General features: G+C 38.6%; 6 protein-coding genes across 7 annotated transcripts in view; 2 read left to right on the top strand and 4 right to left on the bottom strand.

Annotated features, from left to right (window-relative positions):
* Window positions 1-212: 212 nt before the first annotated feature.
* Window positions 213-1,495, top strand: LOC18021572 (30S ribosomal protein 2, chloroplastic). The gene is made up of 4 exons (XM_006403774.2): window positions 213-626; window positions 732-833; window positions 918-1,223; window positions 1,308-1,495. Exons 1-4 carry the CDS (start codon window positions 297-299, stop codon window positions 1,344-1,346), a joined length of 777 nt encoding a protein of 258 aa, XP_006403837.1. The 5' UTR covers window positions 213-296; the 3' UTR covers window positions 1,347-1,495.
* Window positions 1,496-1,704: 209 nt separating this feature from the next.
* Window positions 1,705-3,001, top strand: LOC18021571 (uncharacterized protein At3g52155, chloroplastic). 2 transcript variants are annotated; one of them, XM_006403773.2, is made up of 5 exons: window positions 1,705-1,956; window positions 2,038-2,137; window positions 2,229-2,408; window positions 2,495-2,612; window positions 2,694-3,001. In XM_006403773.2, the coding sequence occupies exons 1-5, from the start codon at window positions 1,770-1,772 to the stop codon at window positions 2,766-2,768; spliced, it is 660 nt and encodes a 219-aa protein (XP_006403836.1). In that variant the 5' UTR covers window positions 1,705-1,769; the 3' UTR covers window positions 2,769-3,001. The 2 variants fall into 2 exon arrangements, with proteins under 2 accessions (XP_006403836.1, XP_024013634.1); XM_024157866.1 differs by having other exon boundaries at window positions 2,495-2,616; window positions 2,694-2,994.
* A 62-nt stretch (window positions 3,002-3,063) lies between these two features.
* Window positions 3,064-4,588, bottom strand: LOC18021570 (3-ketoacyl-CoA synthase 15). The gene is made up of 3 exons (XM_006403772.2): window positions 4,274-4,588; window positions 3,607-4,191; window positions 3,064-3,525 (listed from the first exon to the last, which is right to left on the bottom strand). The coding sequence occupies exons 1-3, from the start codon at window positions 4,586-4,588 to the stop codon at window positions 3,064-3,066; spliced, it is 1,362 nt and encodes a 453-aa protein (XP_006403835.1).
* A 269-nt stretch (window positions 4,589-4,857) lies between these two features.
* LOC18021569 lies at window positions 4,858-7,487 on the bottom strand. The gene is made up of 5 exons (XM_006403771.2): window positions 7,444-7,487; window positions 6,982-7,169; window positions 5,804-6,905; window positions 5,275-5,441; window positions 4,858-5,161 (listed from the first exon to the last, which is right to left on the bottom strand). The coding sequence occupies exons 2-5, from the start codon at window positions 7,116-7,118 to the stop codon at window positions 5,053-5,055; spliced, it is 1,515 nt and encodes a 504-aa protein (XP_006403834.1). The 5' UTR covers window positions 7,119-7,169; window positions 7,444-7,487; the 3' UTR covers window positions 4,858-5,052.
* A 786-nt stretch (window positions 7,488-8,273) lies between these two features.
* LOC18021568 (phosphoglucan phosphatase DSP4, chloroplastic) lies at window positions 8,274-11,722 on the bottom strand. Its single transcript, XM_006403769.2, has 14 exons — window positions 11,317-11,722; window positions 11,140-11,215; window positions 11,003-11,047; window positions 10,805-10,907; window positions 10,556-10,632; window positions 10,377-10,453; window positions 10,179-10,259; window positions 9,906-10,038; window positions 9,566-9,625; window positions 9,351-9,407; window positions 9,115-9,210; window positions 8,848-8,907; window positions 8,658-8,765; window positions 8,274-8,565 (listed from the first exon to the last, which is right to left on the bottom strand). The coding sequence occupies exons 1-14, from the start codon at window positions 11,340-11,342 to the stop codon at window positions 8,434-8,436; spliced, it is 1,131 nt and encodes a 376-aa protein (XP_006403832.1). The 5' UTR covers window positions 11,343-11,722; the 3' UTR covers window positions 8,274-8,433.
* Window positions 11,723-12,274: 552 nt separating this feature from the next.
* LOC18021566 (SEC12-like protein 1) overlaps window positions 12,275-12,821 on the bottom strand; it is a 3,285-nt gene continuing 2,738 nt past the window's right edge. Inside the window, exons 9-10 of the mRNA XM_006403765.2 lie at window positions 12,726-12,806; window positions 12,275-12,625 (exon numbers count right to left, since the gene is read on the bottom strand). Of these exons, the coding sequence (XP_006403828.2) occupies window positions 12,435-12,625; window positions 12,726-12,806 (272 nt within the window). The 3' untranslated portion in view covers window positions 12,275-12,434. The remainder of the gene's footprint in view (window positions 12,626-12,725; window positions 12,807-12,821) is intronic.

Raw genomic sequence — 12,821 nt, 5'->3', positions numbered from 1 at the left:
TAAAAAGGAATTTATGCATGGTAACATACATATAGATTCTTCTACTTTGGGAAAATTGCATGACTGGAAAGAACATCGCTTGATACGCTTCGGCTCGTCTGGCCCATTATACCATCCTGGTCTGTAGATTCTTCTACTTTAGTAAGCCCAAATATATGAAGGCTCGACTAGGCCCAATGTTTTCAAGGAGATGAAGAGAAGTGAGAGACGGCTTATGGATAATGTTGATTGCTTCTTCTTCTTCTTCTTCCTCTCCCCAATCGATATCTTTTTAATTCTCTCATTCCTCTCCGACAATGGCTACTTTCCTCACAGCTTTTGTTTCAATCAAACCTACAGTCTTCTCATTCCACTCTGAATCCTTCACCTCTTTGCAGACACAGACCAATGTCTTCTCCCTCAAACCATTTCCTTCTCTCGCAGGAACCATCTCCGTCTCCCTTCCACGGAGCTCCTCTAGGATGAGATTCATTCCTCATGCTGTAATGGAGACGGAAGAAAAAGCCGCGTTGGACCCTAATTTGGAATCTTCCAGGCGTGTCTACATCGGAAACATACCCAGAACGGTGGACAATGAGCAGCTCACCAAAATCGTTGAAGAACACGGCGCCGTTGAAAAAGTTCAGGTTCAAGTTGCTACATTTACTTATTCCATAGTAATAAGTTTTAGTTAGTTTCTTGTCAAGAATTTGTGATTTTGATGTTTTTTTGGGTTTGAATTTCTCAATTAGGTGATGTATGATAAGTATTCAGGAAGAAGCCGTCGATTTGGTTTTGCTACAATGAAATCAGTTGAAGATGCCAATGCTGTGATTGAGAAATTGAATGGCAGTGTGAGTTTTTTCTCAATCTCTTCATTAACACTTTATAAGTTCTGAAAAAGAAGAAAATGACAAAGCTTTGGTTTGATTTCTCAGACCATTGAAGGACGTGAAGTAAAGGCTAACATCACAGAGAAACCTTTAGCATCATCATCTCCTGATTTATCGCTGCTTCAGTCTGAAGATTCCGCTTTTGTAGATAGTCCTTACAAAGTGTATGTAGGAAATCTAGCAAAGACTGTTACAAAAGAGATGCTTGAGAATTTGTTCTCAGAGAAAGGGAAAGTTGTGAGTGCTAAGGTTTCAAGAGTACCTGGAACTTCCAAATCCACCGGGTTTGGATTTGTAACGTTTTCATCAGAAGAAGATGTGGAAGCTGCCATTTTGGCTCTTAACAACTCTGTAAGTTTCTTGATCTTTCACTTCTAAGATAGCAGAATCTGTTTTGTGTGTTTTTCTCATTTTTTTGAGGTTTAAAACTTGCAGTTGCTGGAAGGACAGAAGATTCGGGTGAATAAGGCGTAGTGTAACAAAGAGCCTTTTGGCCTCATAAGAACTTGAAAAGAATCGGTTTTGAAGAGTTTGTAATGCAAAACATTAGAGCATAGTATCTATCTATATCTTGTATTCATTTTAAGTTTGAGATATGAAAGCTAAACTATCAAGTTTATAACTTTGATGGAAAACAGACAAAATACACAAACGTGTACTAATGGGAAACAAAAATCAAAATTTATTCAAACGTTTTTGAAAAAACAGAGGTATTTCCTTAGTCAAATTGTTTTTTTTCTCCCAAACCAATAGCGTTTGTTTAAATAATTTTGATAAACTTTTACCCTTTTTCACGCAATAAAACTTTACTATTTGTCTGACCCAAAAAAAAAAAGAACTTTACTATTTGTTTCTTAAAAATCAGTTAAGCCAGGGGATGAAATGAGATAAGATGCGATGCTTAGTTTACAGTGTCCATCTCCTTTCTTCTTCTCCGGCCAAAATCGGAGCTCCAATTTCTTCTGCTCAACTTCTCCGTCTCGTGCAGCCGCCGAATCCTCTGCTTCTCCTTCAACGCTAATCTCTCGCCGCCTTATCCTTCTCCGTCACGCTCACAGTTCCTGGGAACATCTTTCCCTCAGAGGTACTCTTTTCTCTTCTTCTTTCTCTCTCAATATCCAAAATCAAATCTTTTAATCTCTCTTTCTCTCTCTCTCAACGATAGACCATGATCGTCCTTTAACTAAAGCCGGGCAAGCCGATGCTGCCAAAGTTGCTCAAATCCTCTCCACACTTGGTTGGCTTCCCCAACTGATTCTCTCAAGGTCTTAATTCCAAAAACCTTACTTTCTCAATAATATCAGTTTGGTTTCGTGGTTTGATATTCGTGATGCAAAAAGTTGATTCATTTCACAGTGACGCGACTCGCACTAGGGAGACACTCAAGTCAATGCAGGCGCAAGTAGATGGCTTTATGGAGGCAAATGTAAATTTCGTCCCCAGCTTTTACTCCATTGCTGCTATGGATGGCCAAACCGCCGATCATCTTCAACAGATTATCACCAAATATTCAACCCCTGACATCACCACTATCATGTTAGTTAGTTTTGTTTTTGACTTGTGTTTGCATCTTCATCTTCCTTGTGCTTTGTTATCATTTCTTCTCCCAATTTGCTACATAGGTGTATGGGGCATAATAAAGGTTGGGAAGAAGCAGCCTCCATGCTCTCTGGAGCTTCTGTTAAGTTGAAAACTTGTAATGCTGCTTTGCTTCAGGCTTTTGGCAACTCCTGGGAAGAAGTTTGTACATTCGAATCCCTTTTTTCAGATTAAACATTCTTTCCTTTGGTTTGGAACTAATTCTTGTCTCTTGGATCACAGGCTTTTGCACTGGCTGGACCTGGTGGATGGAAACTTGAAGGTGTAGTGGCTCCAGATAGTAGCATCTGTGTGTAAGAGACTGGAACTATCAAAAGCTTCAAGTTTCCCTTTTTTTTCAAATGGTTGCTACTTCTTCACACTTGCAACTTCTGCTATGTTGTCTTACAACTTCTTAGCTGTTACAAAATATGTAAAAAGTGGGGATCTTAGATGTGTATTTTGCCTTATGTAAGATCTCAGCATCAGGGATATTTTCAAATGCAATCATAATATTTGAATAAAGTGGGAATTTTGCATTTTACTTAAAATGACTTTTTTCCATTGGTGAGACCTTTTATTCATGTTAATACTACACTTGTATATTCAATCCTCAGAGATTCCATGGGTTATTGTGTCTTGGAGGGTCAATGTTTTTTAAGGCTTTCCATACAACACTATTGCATTTAAACCCTGACCCGAAACCGATCTGCCAAACCTTATCTCCTCTTTTCATCTTCCCCTTGTGTTCTAGGTAAGCCAGCTCGTACCATATACTACTGCTCGATGTATTCCCAAAACGTTCCAGTGTCCGCCTTGATGCCTCCATATTCTCCTCCGTCAACTTAAGATCTTTCTGAATCTCATCAAGAACTTTCTTGCTCGATGCCAATACGCATATATGTTCAAAAGAAGGCTCAAGACGACCAAGCGTTGTAATGTTTGCTTTGAGTGCACGGCGAGCAACTTCCATTACATCTCTAGATACATAGAGTCCTTGTTTCCCTTCTCTGTCTTCCCTCAACTCCATGCTCTTGTAACTTGTGTCGTCCATGCCTTTATGGGTTCTTACTAGCTGTTTCAGTTTTAGTATCATCATCAGTCAAAACAGAGATCAGAGCAAGAGCAAAGCAGACTGTTTCTTTGTTATTGTCACCTGCATAAGTTGGTATTTGGATCGCCATCTATCTATACGTCGACTAGAGAGCATAATTGCAGCTGCTCCCATCCGAAAGGAACAATTTGGTGGGAGCAACGTGACGTCATTGCCTGAGTACCAAGTGAAGCTAACTATCTCAGTGCTCACCACCAAAGCGTATGAGCCTTGATGAGCGTTCAAAAGATCTTTGGCTAAATCAATGGCTATGATTCCGGCGCCACATCCCATACCACCAAGATTGTAGCTCTCTGTGTTATGCCTCAGCTTGTAATGGTTAATCACCATTGCTGATAGAGAAGGCGTGGTGTTGAGGACTCCGCAGTTTAGCACCAGGATCTTGATATGCTTTACACTGATTTTGGTCGCTGCAAGAAGTTCATCGATGGCTCCAAAGATCACCATTGCTGCTTCTTCACGGCCATCACGAAGATTGACCTTGTGACCAGGCTTGAACACCACTCTTGGCATGTAGCTCTCCTCTCCTATGCCTGATTGGTCCAGCACTTTTCTTTGAAGCTCGATGGACGTCTCGTTGAAGTTACCTGACTTCACTGCCAGCTCGATGAAGCCGCTTTTCGTGATCTGTAGAATTTACACCCACAAAATAACAATGAGAATAAGGAGAAAGAAAAGGAAGAAAGCTGGAGAGTGAAATAGACGTGACCTTGAAATGATCTGGTGGGCGGTAACATGAGAAATCGAGAAGGAAAACAGAGGAAGGAGTAAGAAAATGATAAAAGAGAAGGAGGAAGAAGATGGATACAGGATAAGCCAAGATTGGGAGAAACCGAGAAACAAAGATGAAGAGAAGGAGAAGAGGAGGAAGAAAGAAGCAAAAAGTATGGGAAAGAGAGAGAAGGTAAATATATCCAAGCTTCACATACTTCAAATTCACAGTAGATCCGAGGAAATTAGGAAGGCCCTTGCGTGACTTTGACTCAACTCCCCCATTCATCAACTTTGTTGCCTCTTTTTCCATTTTGCTAAGCATCTAAAGCTTGTGGTCTCTGTTTAAATAATCAAATAAAATGAGTCAGTGAAACAGAAAGAGGGCTTCTTTGGTGCATGTCACCGTTGAAGTGGCGGGTTTTCTGCATCATTTAGTTTGTGTGGTTCAAATAGTTACCTGTCTGTTTCTAACCAAAGTAAGCTCCAATTCTCCATGGAAATTTGATACAACAAAGAAGATAATTAAATCCCTCGAGCCTTACGGGTTCTTAGAGTTGAAATTTCATGATCTTTAGGGTATTGAGAGGATTATCCTCAGAATTTTACTGTTTCATCTCTGATTCAACTACTTTTAAACATATGATTCAACTACATTTAACCATAACATACAACACAAAAATTGTACAGCACATTTCAAACCATATCTCTTTTTAACCTTACTAACTCTCTCTGATGAAAACTGCTAAAACTCAACCAACATATCTCTACAACATATTATTCCTCGGTCCAAAACTTCACAAAGGCTGTCAAAAACGATTTCAGAACCGCCAGAAGGGGATTTGTTTCTTGTCCTGCAGCATTAGATTGCCCTTTCCACGATTCGCTGCACCGAGAAAAAAAGAAAGAAAGGTAAGACATGAGAAATCTCTGGAGAGCCAAACACAAGACCAACAAATCCCACAAGCACAACTGAGACTTGGGAGTTTGTTTACTCACGGTTTGATTCTGTTTAACGGCGCAATGTTTCCTTTCTGAGAGCTGGAACTATCCGACGCATCAAGTTTCCCCTTTTCCATGATTGCCTTCTCTACACTTGCGACTTCATTCCTAGCATGGCTACTCGTAGTGTCCAATTTGGCTATGTCGTTCTTACAACTTCCAGACTGTTGCACAATTCGAAAAATCGTTAAACACAGTTTCTAGGACTAAGAGCAATCAACAAACAGCCATACATATATGTGCAGTTTCACCCTAATGCCCACAGTATGAGTATTGACTTCCAAAACAGCTAAAAAGATTCAAGAGGTTGACTATTCCATCATCAATGTTCTTCTGCCACAATGATGAAATACTTTATCCTAAACTCAAACAGGAAGAATTAGGAGATGTCCACAAAGAAGTCATGCAACTAACATAACTAAACTAGGACAACCTGCTGAACAATCTTGCATGGACACCATGAAAACTATCTAGTTCCAGTAATCACATATAATGTAAAAACAAACATATACTTGGCTAAGCTTACCTCAGTGCCAGATGTAGGCATTTTCTGTTCAGTTGTCAAACTTCCATTAGTCTCCTGGATGTTGCCAATCACAGGATTCGCAACCACCGTCCCTTTAGTATCAGCACATTCAACATCTACTGAAGCACATTCAACATCTACTGAAGCAGGATTTACAATTTTCTCTTCAACTTTCTTTTCCGTAGGAACAGAGACAGGATCTGGCATTTGACCAACAATGACTTCTGTCCCCTGTTTTTCAGGTACAACAAAAGTGGATGAAGAAATCTCTCCCAGATCAACTGAAGTTACGGTGCTGCTATCAGTTTCCACCTTTGCCACAGCTCCATTCCCACCCTCACAAACGTTAACCAACTCGCTAGGCTGTAAATCCGATGACTCCATCGTTGAAGTCACAGATCCTGATGGAAACGTTTCTGCTGGCAAATCAACTGTGTCTAAAGTATTCTTCGTCACAATCACCATTTCGGTCATCACTGCTCCAGCATCATTCACTCTTTTGTCATCGTTAACAGGTTTTGTGCCTTCTGACTCAAAGAAGGGTATTTCCTCGAATCCTCTGTCTTTCTTCTCCACCTCGATTTCTTTATCATGAGGTTTGGAGGCAAAACTATTACTAACTGTCTGCACCCTATCATGCAGCCCTGCATCATGCTTGGTATCATTCTCTTCACTGCAAGATGCTGCAAACTGAGTCCCAGATACATCAGTAGATGGCACTGGCTCATGTACGAGCAGCCCTATGTCTTCTATGTTATGTTGATGTCCATTCACTTCCTCGCTAGCCTGGCTACCGTTGATGTTTTCACCGTTTTCAGGTGACTTAGTCTTCACAGCCTCGAAAGAAAAATTATTACTTTGATCTGATGCAGAATGGAATCCGTCTGGGGACAAAGATAAAGGAGGCACAGGATCCATCAATGTTGAACTTGACAGACTTTGAACTTGCGATTTGCCTTCAAGAATCAGGTCACTAGTACCAAGGACTCTATTTTCTTGGATTATCTCTCTGACAATCTCCCTTATAGTGTAGAAAGATCCACCCACCTCCTTGTGTGTGAGGCTAAGCGAAGGAAAACTCCCATTGTTTAGGTTTTGATGCCTGAAAACAATATCACCAATTACTATTGAAAAACTCAAGATTCTCTGGCTAAGGAAAAATGGAAGTAGGTGCATACTTCTTAATGAAAGATTCCACCAGTGCCTTTCTCTCCTCCTTGGGAATCCGATTACGAGTCCTCTTGCCTAGAGAATCGTGCGGCTTAGCTAGAGCAAATATTTGCCCAGCGCAAGTAGTCGTCTTTAGAGAGTGCATGATCTCACTCTTTTTGTTCTATTTATATATATATATATATATATATATATCCTGTTGCAGAAGAGTTCAAATTACGTCAGGGCCAGACTAACAAAGGCATTACAACAACTCATTACAAACACACGAAGCGAAATTTTGTTCATCATTTCCAAACAAAGATTGTTAATTTAGGACACGGCACATCGGAGACAGAGAGATTACAAACACGCGAAGCGAAATTCTAACACAGTAAAGACTAAAGAGAGAGGACAACTGAATCACTGAAAAGCAAAAACTCCATTGATGGAGAAAAAGAGATGGGAAAGGAAGAATAGAGGTGCTTTACCTGCAACCGAGAGAAGGAGAGGTTAATAAGTTTCACGAGTCATCTTCGCAAATGAACTAAAAGTCTAAAACCCTACGCAGTACACACAAGACAGAACACTGTCCGAGTGGAAATTGGGTAATTAATTCAACTTTTGGGGGTAAAATCGTACATCATCATTTATTTTTCCTAACTTTCGGGGTAATTTGGTTAATTTTTCAAACTTTCAGAACACAAGTTATGAGTGTTAGTAATAAACTGATTGTCCTTGGACCTTGTTTAGAACACTATTCTAAAAAAGAAAAGGTTTTGGGCTCAGTGATGTTAGGTAATTTTCCCTCACTTAAACTTCAATTAGAACACTAATAGAAAAAGTGAATCACCAAAGAACCTTTTCTTGTAGAAAAGTGTTCTAATTGCAATGATAATATGAAACACAATGGTCTATACGAGCAAAAAAAAGAGACTTTCAAAGGAAAATTTATGACAGTGACGGAGAAAGTTAAGATGGTGTTAAGATTTGGGCTTAGTGATGTTAAGTGGTTGAGCATCATATGAGAAAAGAAAGCTGCAAGGTAGGAGTTGGTATAAAAACTGAACCGACTTGAACCGGAATGCAGATTTAGTCTGTACTATTAACGGTTATGTATCATCAATTCATGCAGATTTAGTTTTAGTTTTGAATTGATTTTAGGAGAAATTGTCTAGAATAGCCTGACATGAAATTTTATTGTTGTGGAAAAGGTATCCTTCTGGAGTAAAATGAAAATTGTAAGGAGGATCCAACTCTTTTTAAACATACGAGAGCTTGATTTTCACATGGTGAAAAAATGTAACTAAAACTTTAAAAGAAGAAAGATTTAGTGTGTAGTATATTATACTTGAACGTAGTAAAAGTAATTTCATGTTTTTTTGTTGCTATACACGTAACTTTATGTAATACCAACATAAAGCATTTTATTGTTACTAGTAAGTGCTACATTGAGAGAGTCAAAAGGATGCTCTCAACTCTCAAACCTCTGCCTCAGAACAAGTCTCCAAGAACTGGATTAGTTTCAAGCGTTCCTCCTCCAAAAGCTCAGGGTCCTCGCTCGTTAACCTCTCCCGAGTTGCACCATCCACGCTCGTTGGATCATCCACTACCTGTTTCATTAAAACAACAACATTAAAGCAATTAACTCATTCGTCAAAAACTTGTACAATTCTATATATGTTAAGAGAAAGAGACATTTTACTTTTGCGTAATTATTGGTATGGCCATCTTTGTTAGGTCCTGTAAACGGCTCGAGCTCATTGTGTGTCCATTCACCATCTATGATGTATTTATATTCAAACTGTCCTTCCTGCGTTTCAGAGTTGTAGTCGTTGTCGGAAAATGATAACAAAAGCAGACACTAAGCTTTCCACTTCATTAAGAAGACTTACAGGCAATTCTCTCTTTAGGCTCCAAAATCTTGTTTCCTTGTCCAGTGTTAGAGGTATCCTCTATAGAAAGGAAAATTTGTGAAGAAACAAGAACACAAAATTTGCATTATATACATACTCCCAATCTCTTCCATTTCTCATCAAAGAGGCCTTTCTTAAGCATAGCAATCAGAAATTTGCATCCTAGCTTTAAAACGTATATCTCACACCAAACTCTTAAAAGCAAGATATCAAAGTATTTTCATTTTAATTATAAGACATATTCACCTGTCCCCATCCAATGTCAAGGCCAGAAATTTCTACTATAGAGAACCCCTTGTCTTTCAGTTTCAAAGAAATAGTCTTCTTCTTAAGCCCTGTAAGCTTTTATGTCCAATACCAGAAAAAACAAATAGTCATGAATCGAGGAACTTAGTGACCACTGTTGTAACTTATGGTAGTCAATGACACTGAGAAGCCACAAACATATGTGCATGCATTTTTGAAACTTAAAGACGACTCACAATATCAATTGTTGCATTTCTGATAGCATCCAGCTTCGGAAAGCAAGATCGTTTGCTCTGCAATATTATAATTTCAGAGATGATTGTGTAGAACATAATCATCGATTCATAGGAGAATAAAATCCCCAAGTCTCCTCACATAATATAACAGGCAGTAACATTAGTTGAACATGTGTAGAGATTAGAGACTAGCTAGAAGTATATGAGCATCTTACCATAAGTAATTTATGAGCTTCCATAAGTTTATAGCCTTGCACCCAGAACATGTATGTCAACTGTAATCGAAATTAATACCAATTCTCAGTACTAGTCAGCAAAAGGTCAAAACTTGTTCATTACTTTATTGGTCAACTCAAAGATGCCCAAAATTTAAGACAACTACAGTTTGCAACAGACTCAAACTTCGTCCAACTGAACTGAGACACTGTTTCTTTCATTATTAGAAAGCAATGCAATAATGGTCATGGAAGACTCACATCACAAAGAACGGTGTGCTACAGAGAGAAAAAGGGAAAAAAATAGAGAAGAGCACAGTAACAGGTTTGAGCAACATACCGCAACAGCAGGAGCCCTTCCCATTCCAGCAGTGCAGTGAATGTATGTAACTCCACCATTTCGCTTAACAGCTTTGTACAGTGTACTAACCACGGCGGGAAGGCGCATTCTCAAATCAAATGCATCAAAGTCTCTGTTACATTAAAAGATTTCTACTATGTCAAGCCTTAGGTTGTGAGTGAGTGTGTTATAATGGTGAATATTCGACCTCATTGCCTTCTCAGGTAGTCTATAATTAAAATCATGGCTCGTTTGATTTTACCAAGGCCTTACCTTATTTCACAGCGAATATGCTGAATATCACTACAAGTCTTAGCATATGCTTGAATGCTGCGTATATCTACTCCAAAATATCTGCAAGTATTTGGTCAAGGCACTCTGCAGTTGATTCTTTCTAGCTCAAACTGAATGAAAATGAAAAGGGAAAAAAATCACAGGCATGGACAGAAAAAGAAGGCTTTGGAAGGATACTCCAAGTCCGGATCTTGCTGCAAGCAAAATATGGTTTTAACCCCAATCTTCCGGAGCTTGTCAACATCTTCAGGGGTCTAGCAATTAAGGAATGCAGAGAGTAAGAACACCAAGAAAGTATCACATTTTCAACAACAACAACAAAAAATTATCTTTTGAGAGAAGGATATTAGAAGAACCTGTAAGCACGATCCAACAATTAAATCAGGACGAATAAAGTTGTAGTTCATTCCTAGTTCGTGTCTGTAGGTCAAAACTGAAATGAAAACACATAGGCATTTGGATAAAGCAGAATAAGAAAGAAGAGTATTCCAGTGAAAAAAACTTGTCTTTTGTGATTCGATTAGAAACTTCTGTGTTGTGTTCTTCATAATGAATGAATATTCGAGTATACACAATTGGTAGACAAATATATAATCTAAACGTACCAGCACCCATAGCTTGAGTCATGTCTTGGCTATATTCATCAGATTTCTCTTCCTCCTTGGAAACACCACTCATCTCTGAGCTGGATTTTGAGTCTGATACCACCTACAGTCAAATTAAGCATTTCCACAAGTTTCAAATATAGCAAAGCAAACGAATTTAGTCCAACATTCTGTGACAATAAAACTACCAATTTTTACCTGTATAACAAGTCGAGATTTAGGATCATTGGCTTTGATCGGTAGCTGCAAAGGAGTTTCCCAAAAGTTAAAGATAAAAAAAGAAAATTGCTTTTTTTTTTTTAATCAATCGAATAAATTGATGAAGTAGTTGGTACCAGCATCTTCAAAGACGACGAAGAAAGATCTCTTTGATTGCCCCCAAAGCCCGTTAACAAAGGTGAGACTGAGGATCTGAAATCAGTGACGATCAAGAAACAACACCACAAATGTCAAATCGAATCAAAGATGAGCAACAGGAAAGTGATATTTTTGAAAGCAAGAAGATAGGTAACCTGGGAAGATTCTGAAGACAATACATCTTAGAGAAAAATATCAGAGGAAGAAAATGAAGCTTCCTCACTCAGTCAGTCCCAAGTTGGACGATAAAGATCTGTAATTTAGTATATAAATCTCAATTCAGGTCCAAAAATCGTTTTGTGAGGAGTGTGAGTGTGTGTGTGTGTGTGACTCTGAGGATCGCGACAAGGAATCTGGGACCCCCACGCTCGGGAATGCAATCACTTTGTGTTTTGTTTCGTACGTAAAGGGACAATATTAAACAAACAAACAAAAAGTCCAAATATTTATTCTAATCAAAAACACCCTCCGAACAAAAAACTAAAACTTTGTAACCGAAGAAACTCCAACGTTAAGCACGCAGCTTTATTGTGATCCGACACTGAACTGAATTCACGATCTCTATGGACCGTCCGATCGATTGTAATTTAATTTTGTTTCTAAGATTGAGCTTTTATGGCTTTGAATTGTTATGGGTCCACAAACTCTGAAATGTGTTTCAATCGTAGGGTTAAGTTTTGTTTTGCAGGATTTTCATGATCAGAGGATATGATAATCTCACACAATATTCGTTATATATTTGATATTTTCTTTTCATTTTAAACGAAAATCTAAAGTGTTTTACTGTTTTTGATATTTTACGCTTCTAGAAGGTAAAAAAATGCTAATGGGACGTTGGCTAAAACAAGAAAGAAGCTAGTTAGGACCACTCACTCACGTGACGTCATCATGTCTCTTATTGCTACCGACCTACATGTGGCTTTGAAGTTAATGAAACTTCCGATTCATGTGCAACCGAAAATATCTTCTCTGCAACTAATTATTTTACCCTTAAAACTAAGACGTGATTCGCAACAAAAATAAGTCGGTCGATCACGAAATCTAATAAGAAGACTGTCTCAGGACGCCAAAACAGTAAAACAAATTTAGCTTTAGAATCAAAAGAGTTTATTGTCAGACAACGAATTTAGCTTGAGAATCAAAAGAGTTATTGTCAGACAAAATCAGAATAATGAAAAAATCAAAACATTTCTTAACATTAGAACCAAAATAAACGTGAAACAAAGTTTAGAAAAGAAAGCAGATAAAGATTTCGTGGATTTACATAGTCTTCCTATAGGTCCAAGTTCCACCTATTATGATCCTCCTTAGCCGTGGATGAATCTCCAAAAAGACTAATCTTTGGTCTTTGTTGATCTTTCCCCATTGGTAAACTCCAAAACGAATCCGAGTTTTCGAAGAATATGTATGCAGCTATGACTGATGCCATGAACAAGCAGAACAACAGTGCATAAATCTGCCACTCTGCACATCAAAACAAAGAGATATGAGATTGAGAAAGAGAGATTCAAAGGTAAATGCGCTAAGAGAGAGAGAGAGAGAGAGAGAGAGATGAGCAACGAACCTTTCCACTCCTTTGGTACACTGAGTTTCGTCACCATCTCACCCCATTCGCTCGATGTTGTCAGCATAACCCTATTCCCCAAATTAACAGAGAACC

The sequence above is a fragment of the Eutrema salsugineum genome, unplaced genomic scaffold (genome assembly GCF_000478725.1).
Source record: "Eutrema salsugineum unplaced genomic scaffold, Eutsalg1_0 scaffold_16, whole genome shotgun sequence".
In the NCBI taxonomy this organism is placed as follows: domain Eukaryota; kingdom Viridiplantae; phylum Streptophyta; class Magnoliopsida; order Brassicales; family Brassicaceae; genus Eutrema; species Eutrema salsugineum.
This window is presented reverse-complemented; position numbering and strand designations above follow the sequence as displayed.

Bases quoted from the DNA above. Each gene is read 5' to 3' on its own strand.
- LOC18021571 (XM_006403773.2), top strand. From the start codon at position 1,770: ATGCTTAGTTTACAGTGTCCATCTCCTTTCTTCTTCTCCGGCCAAAAT. The intron at 2,409-2,494 runs GTTAGTTAGTTT...TTTGCTACATAG, and splicing joins CCTGACATCACCACTATCAT to GTGTATGGGGCATAATAAAG. The intron at 2,613-2,693 runs GTTTGTACATTC...CTTGGATCACAG, and splicing joins TTGGCAACTCCTGGGAAGAA to GCTTTTGCACTGGCTGGACC.
- LOC18021569 (XM_006403771.2), bottom strand. From the start codon at position 7,118: ATGCACTCTCTAAAGACGACTACTTGCGCTGGGCAAATATTTGCTCTA. The intron at 6,906-6,981 runs GTATGCACCTAC...TATTGTTTTCAG, and splicing joins GTGGAATCTTTCATTAAGAA to GCATCAAAACCTAAACAATG. The intron at 5,442-5,803 runs GTAAGCTTAGCC...ATTGTGCAACAG, and splicing joins TGCCTACATCTGGCACTGAG to TCTGGAAGTTGTAAGAACGA.
- LOC18021572 (XM_006403774.2), top strand. From the start codon at position 297: ATGGCTACTTTCCTCACAGCTTTTGTTTCAATCAAACCTACAGTCTTC. The intron at 834-917 runs GTGAGTTTTTTC...TTGATTTCTCAG, and splicing joins TTGAGAAATTGAATGGCAGT to ACCATTGAAGGACGTGAAGT. The intron at 1,224-1,307 runs GTAAGTTTCTTG...TAAAACTTGCAG, and splicing joins TTTTGGCTCTTAACAACTCT to TTGCTGGAAGGACAGAAGAT.
- LOC18021568 (XM_006403769.2), bottom strand. From the start codon at position 11,342: ATGTATTGTCTTCAGAATCTTCCCAG. The intron at 10,260-10,376 runs GTATCCTTCCAA...AAATACTTGCAG, and splicing joins CAGCAAGATCCGGACTTGGA to ATATTTTGGAGTAGATATAC. The intron at 8,766-8,847 runs GTAAGTCTTCTT...TCTGAAACGCAG, and splicing joins GCCTAAAGAGAGAATTGCCT to GAAGGACAGTTTGAATATAA.
- LOC18021570 (XM_006403772.2), bottom strand. From the start codon at position 4,588: ATGGAAAAAGAGGCAACAAAGTTGATGAATGGGGGAGTTGAGTCAAAG. The intron at 4,192-4,273 runs GTCACGTCTATT...TAAATTCTACAG, and splicing joins GCCCACCAGATCATTTCAAG to ATCACGAAAAGCGGCTTCAT. The intron at 3,526-3,606 runs GTGACAATAACA...AAACTGAAACAG, and splicing joins CCAAATACCAACTTATGCAG to CTAGTAAGAACCCATAAAGG.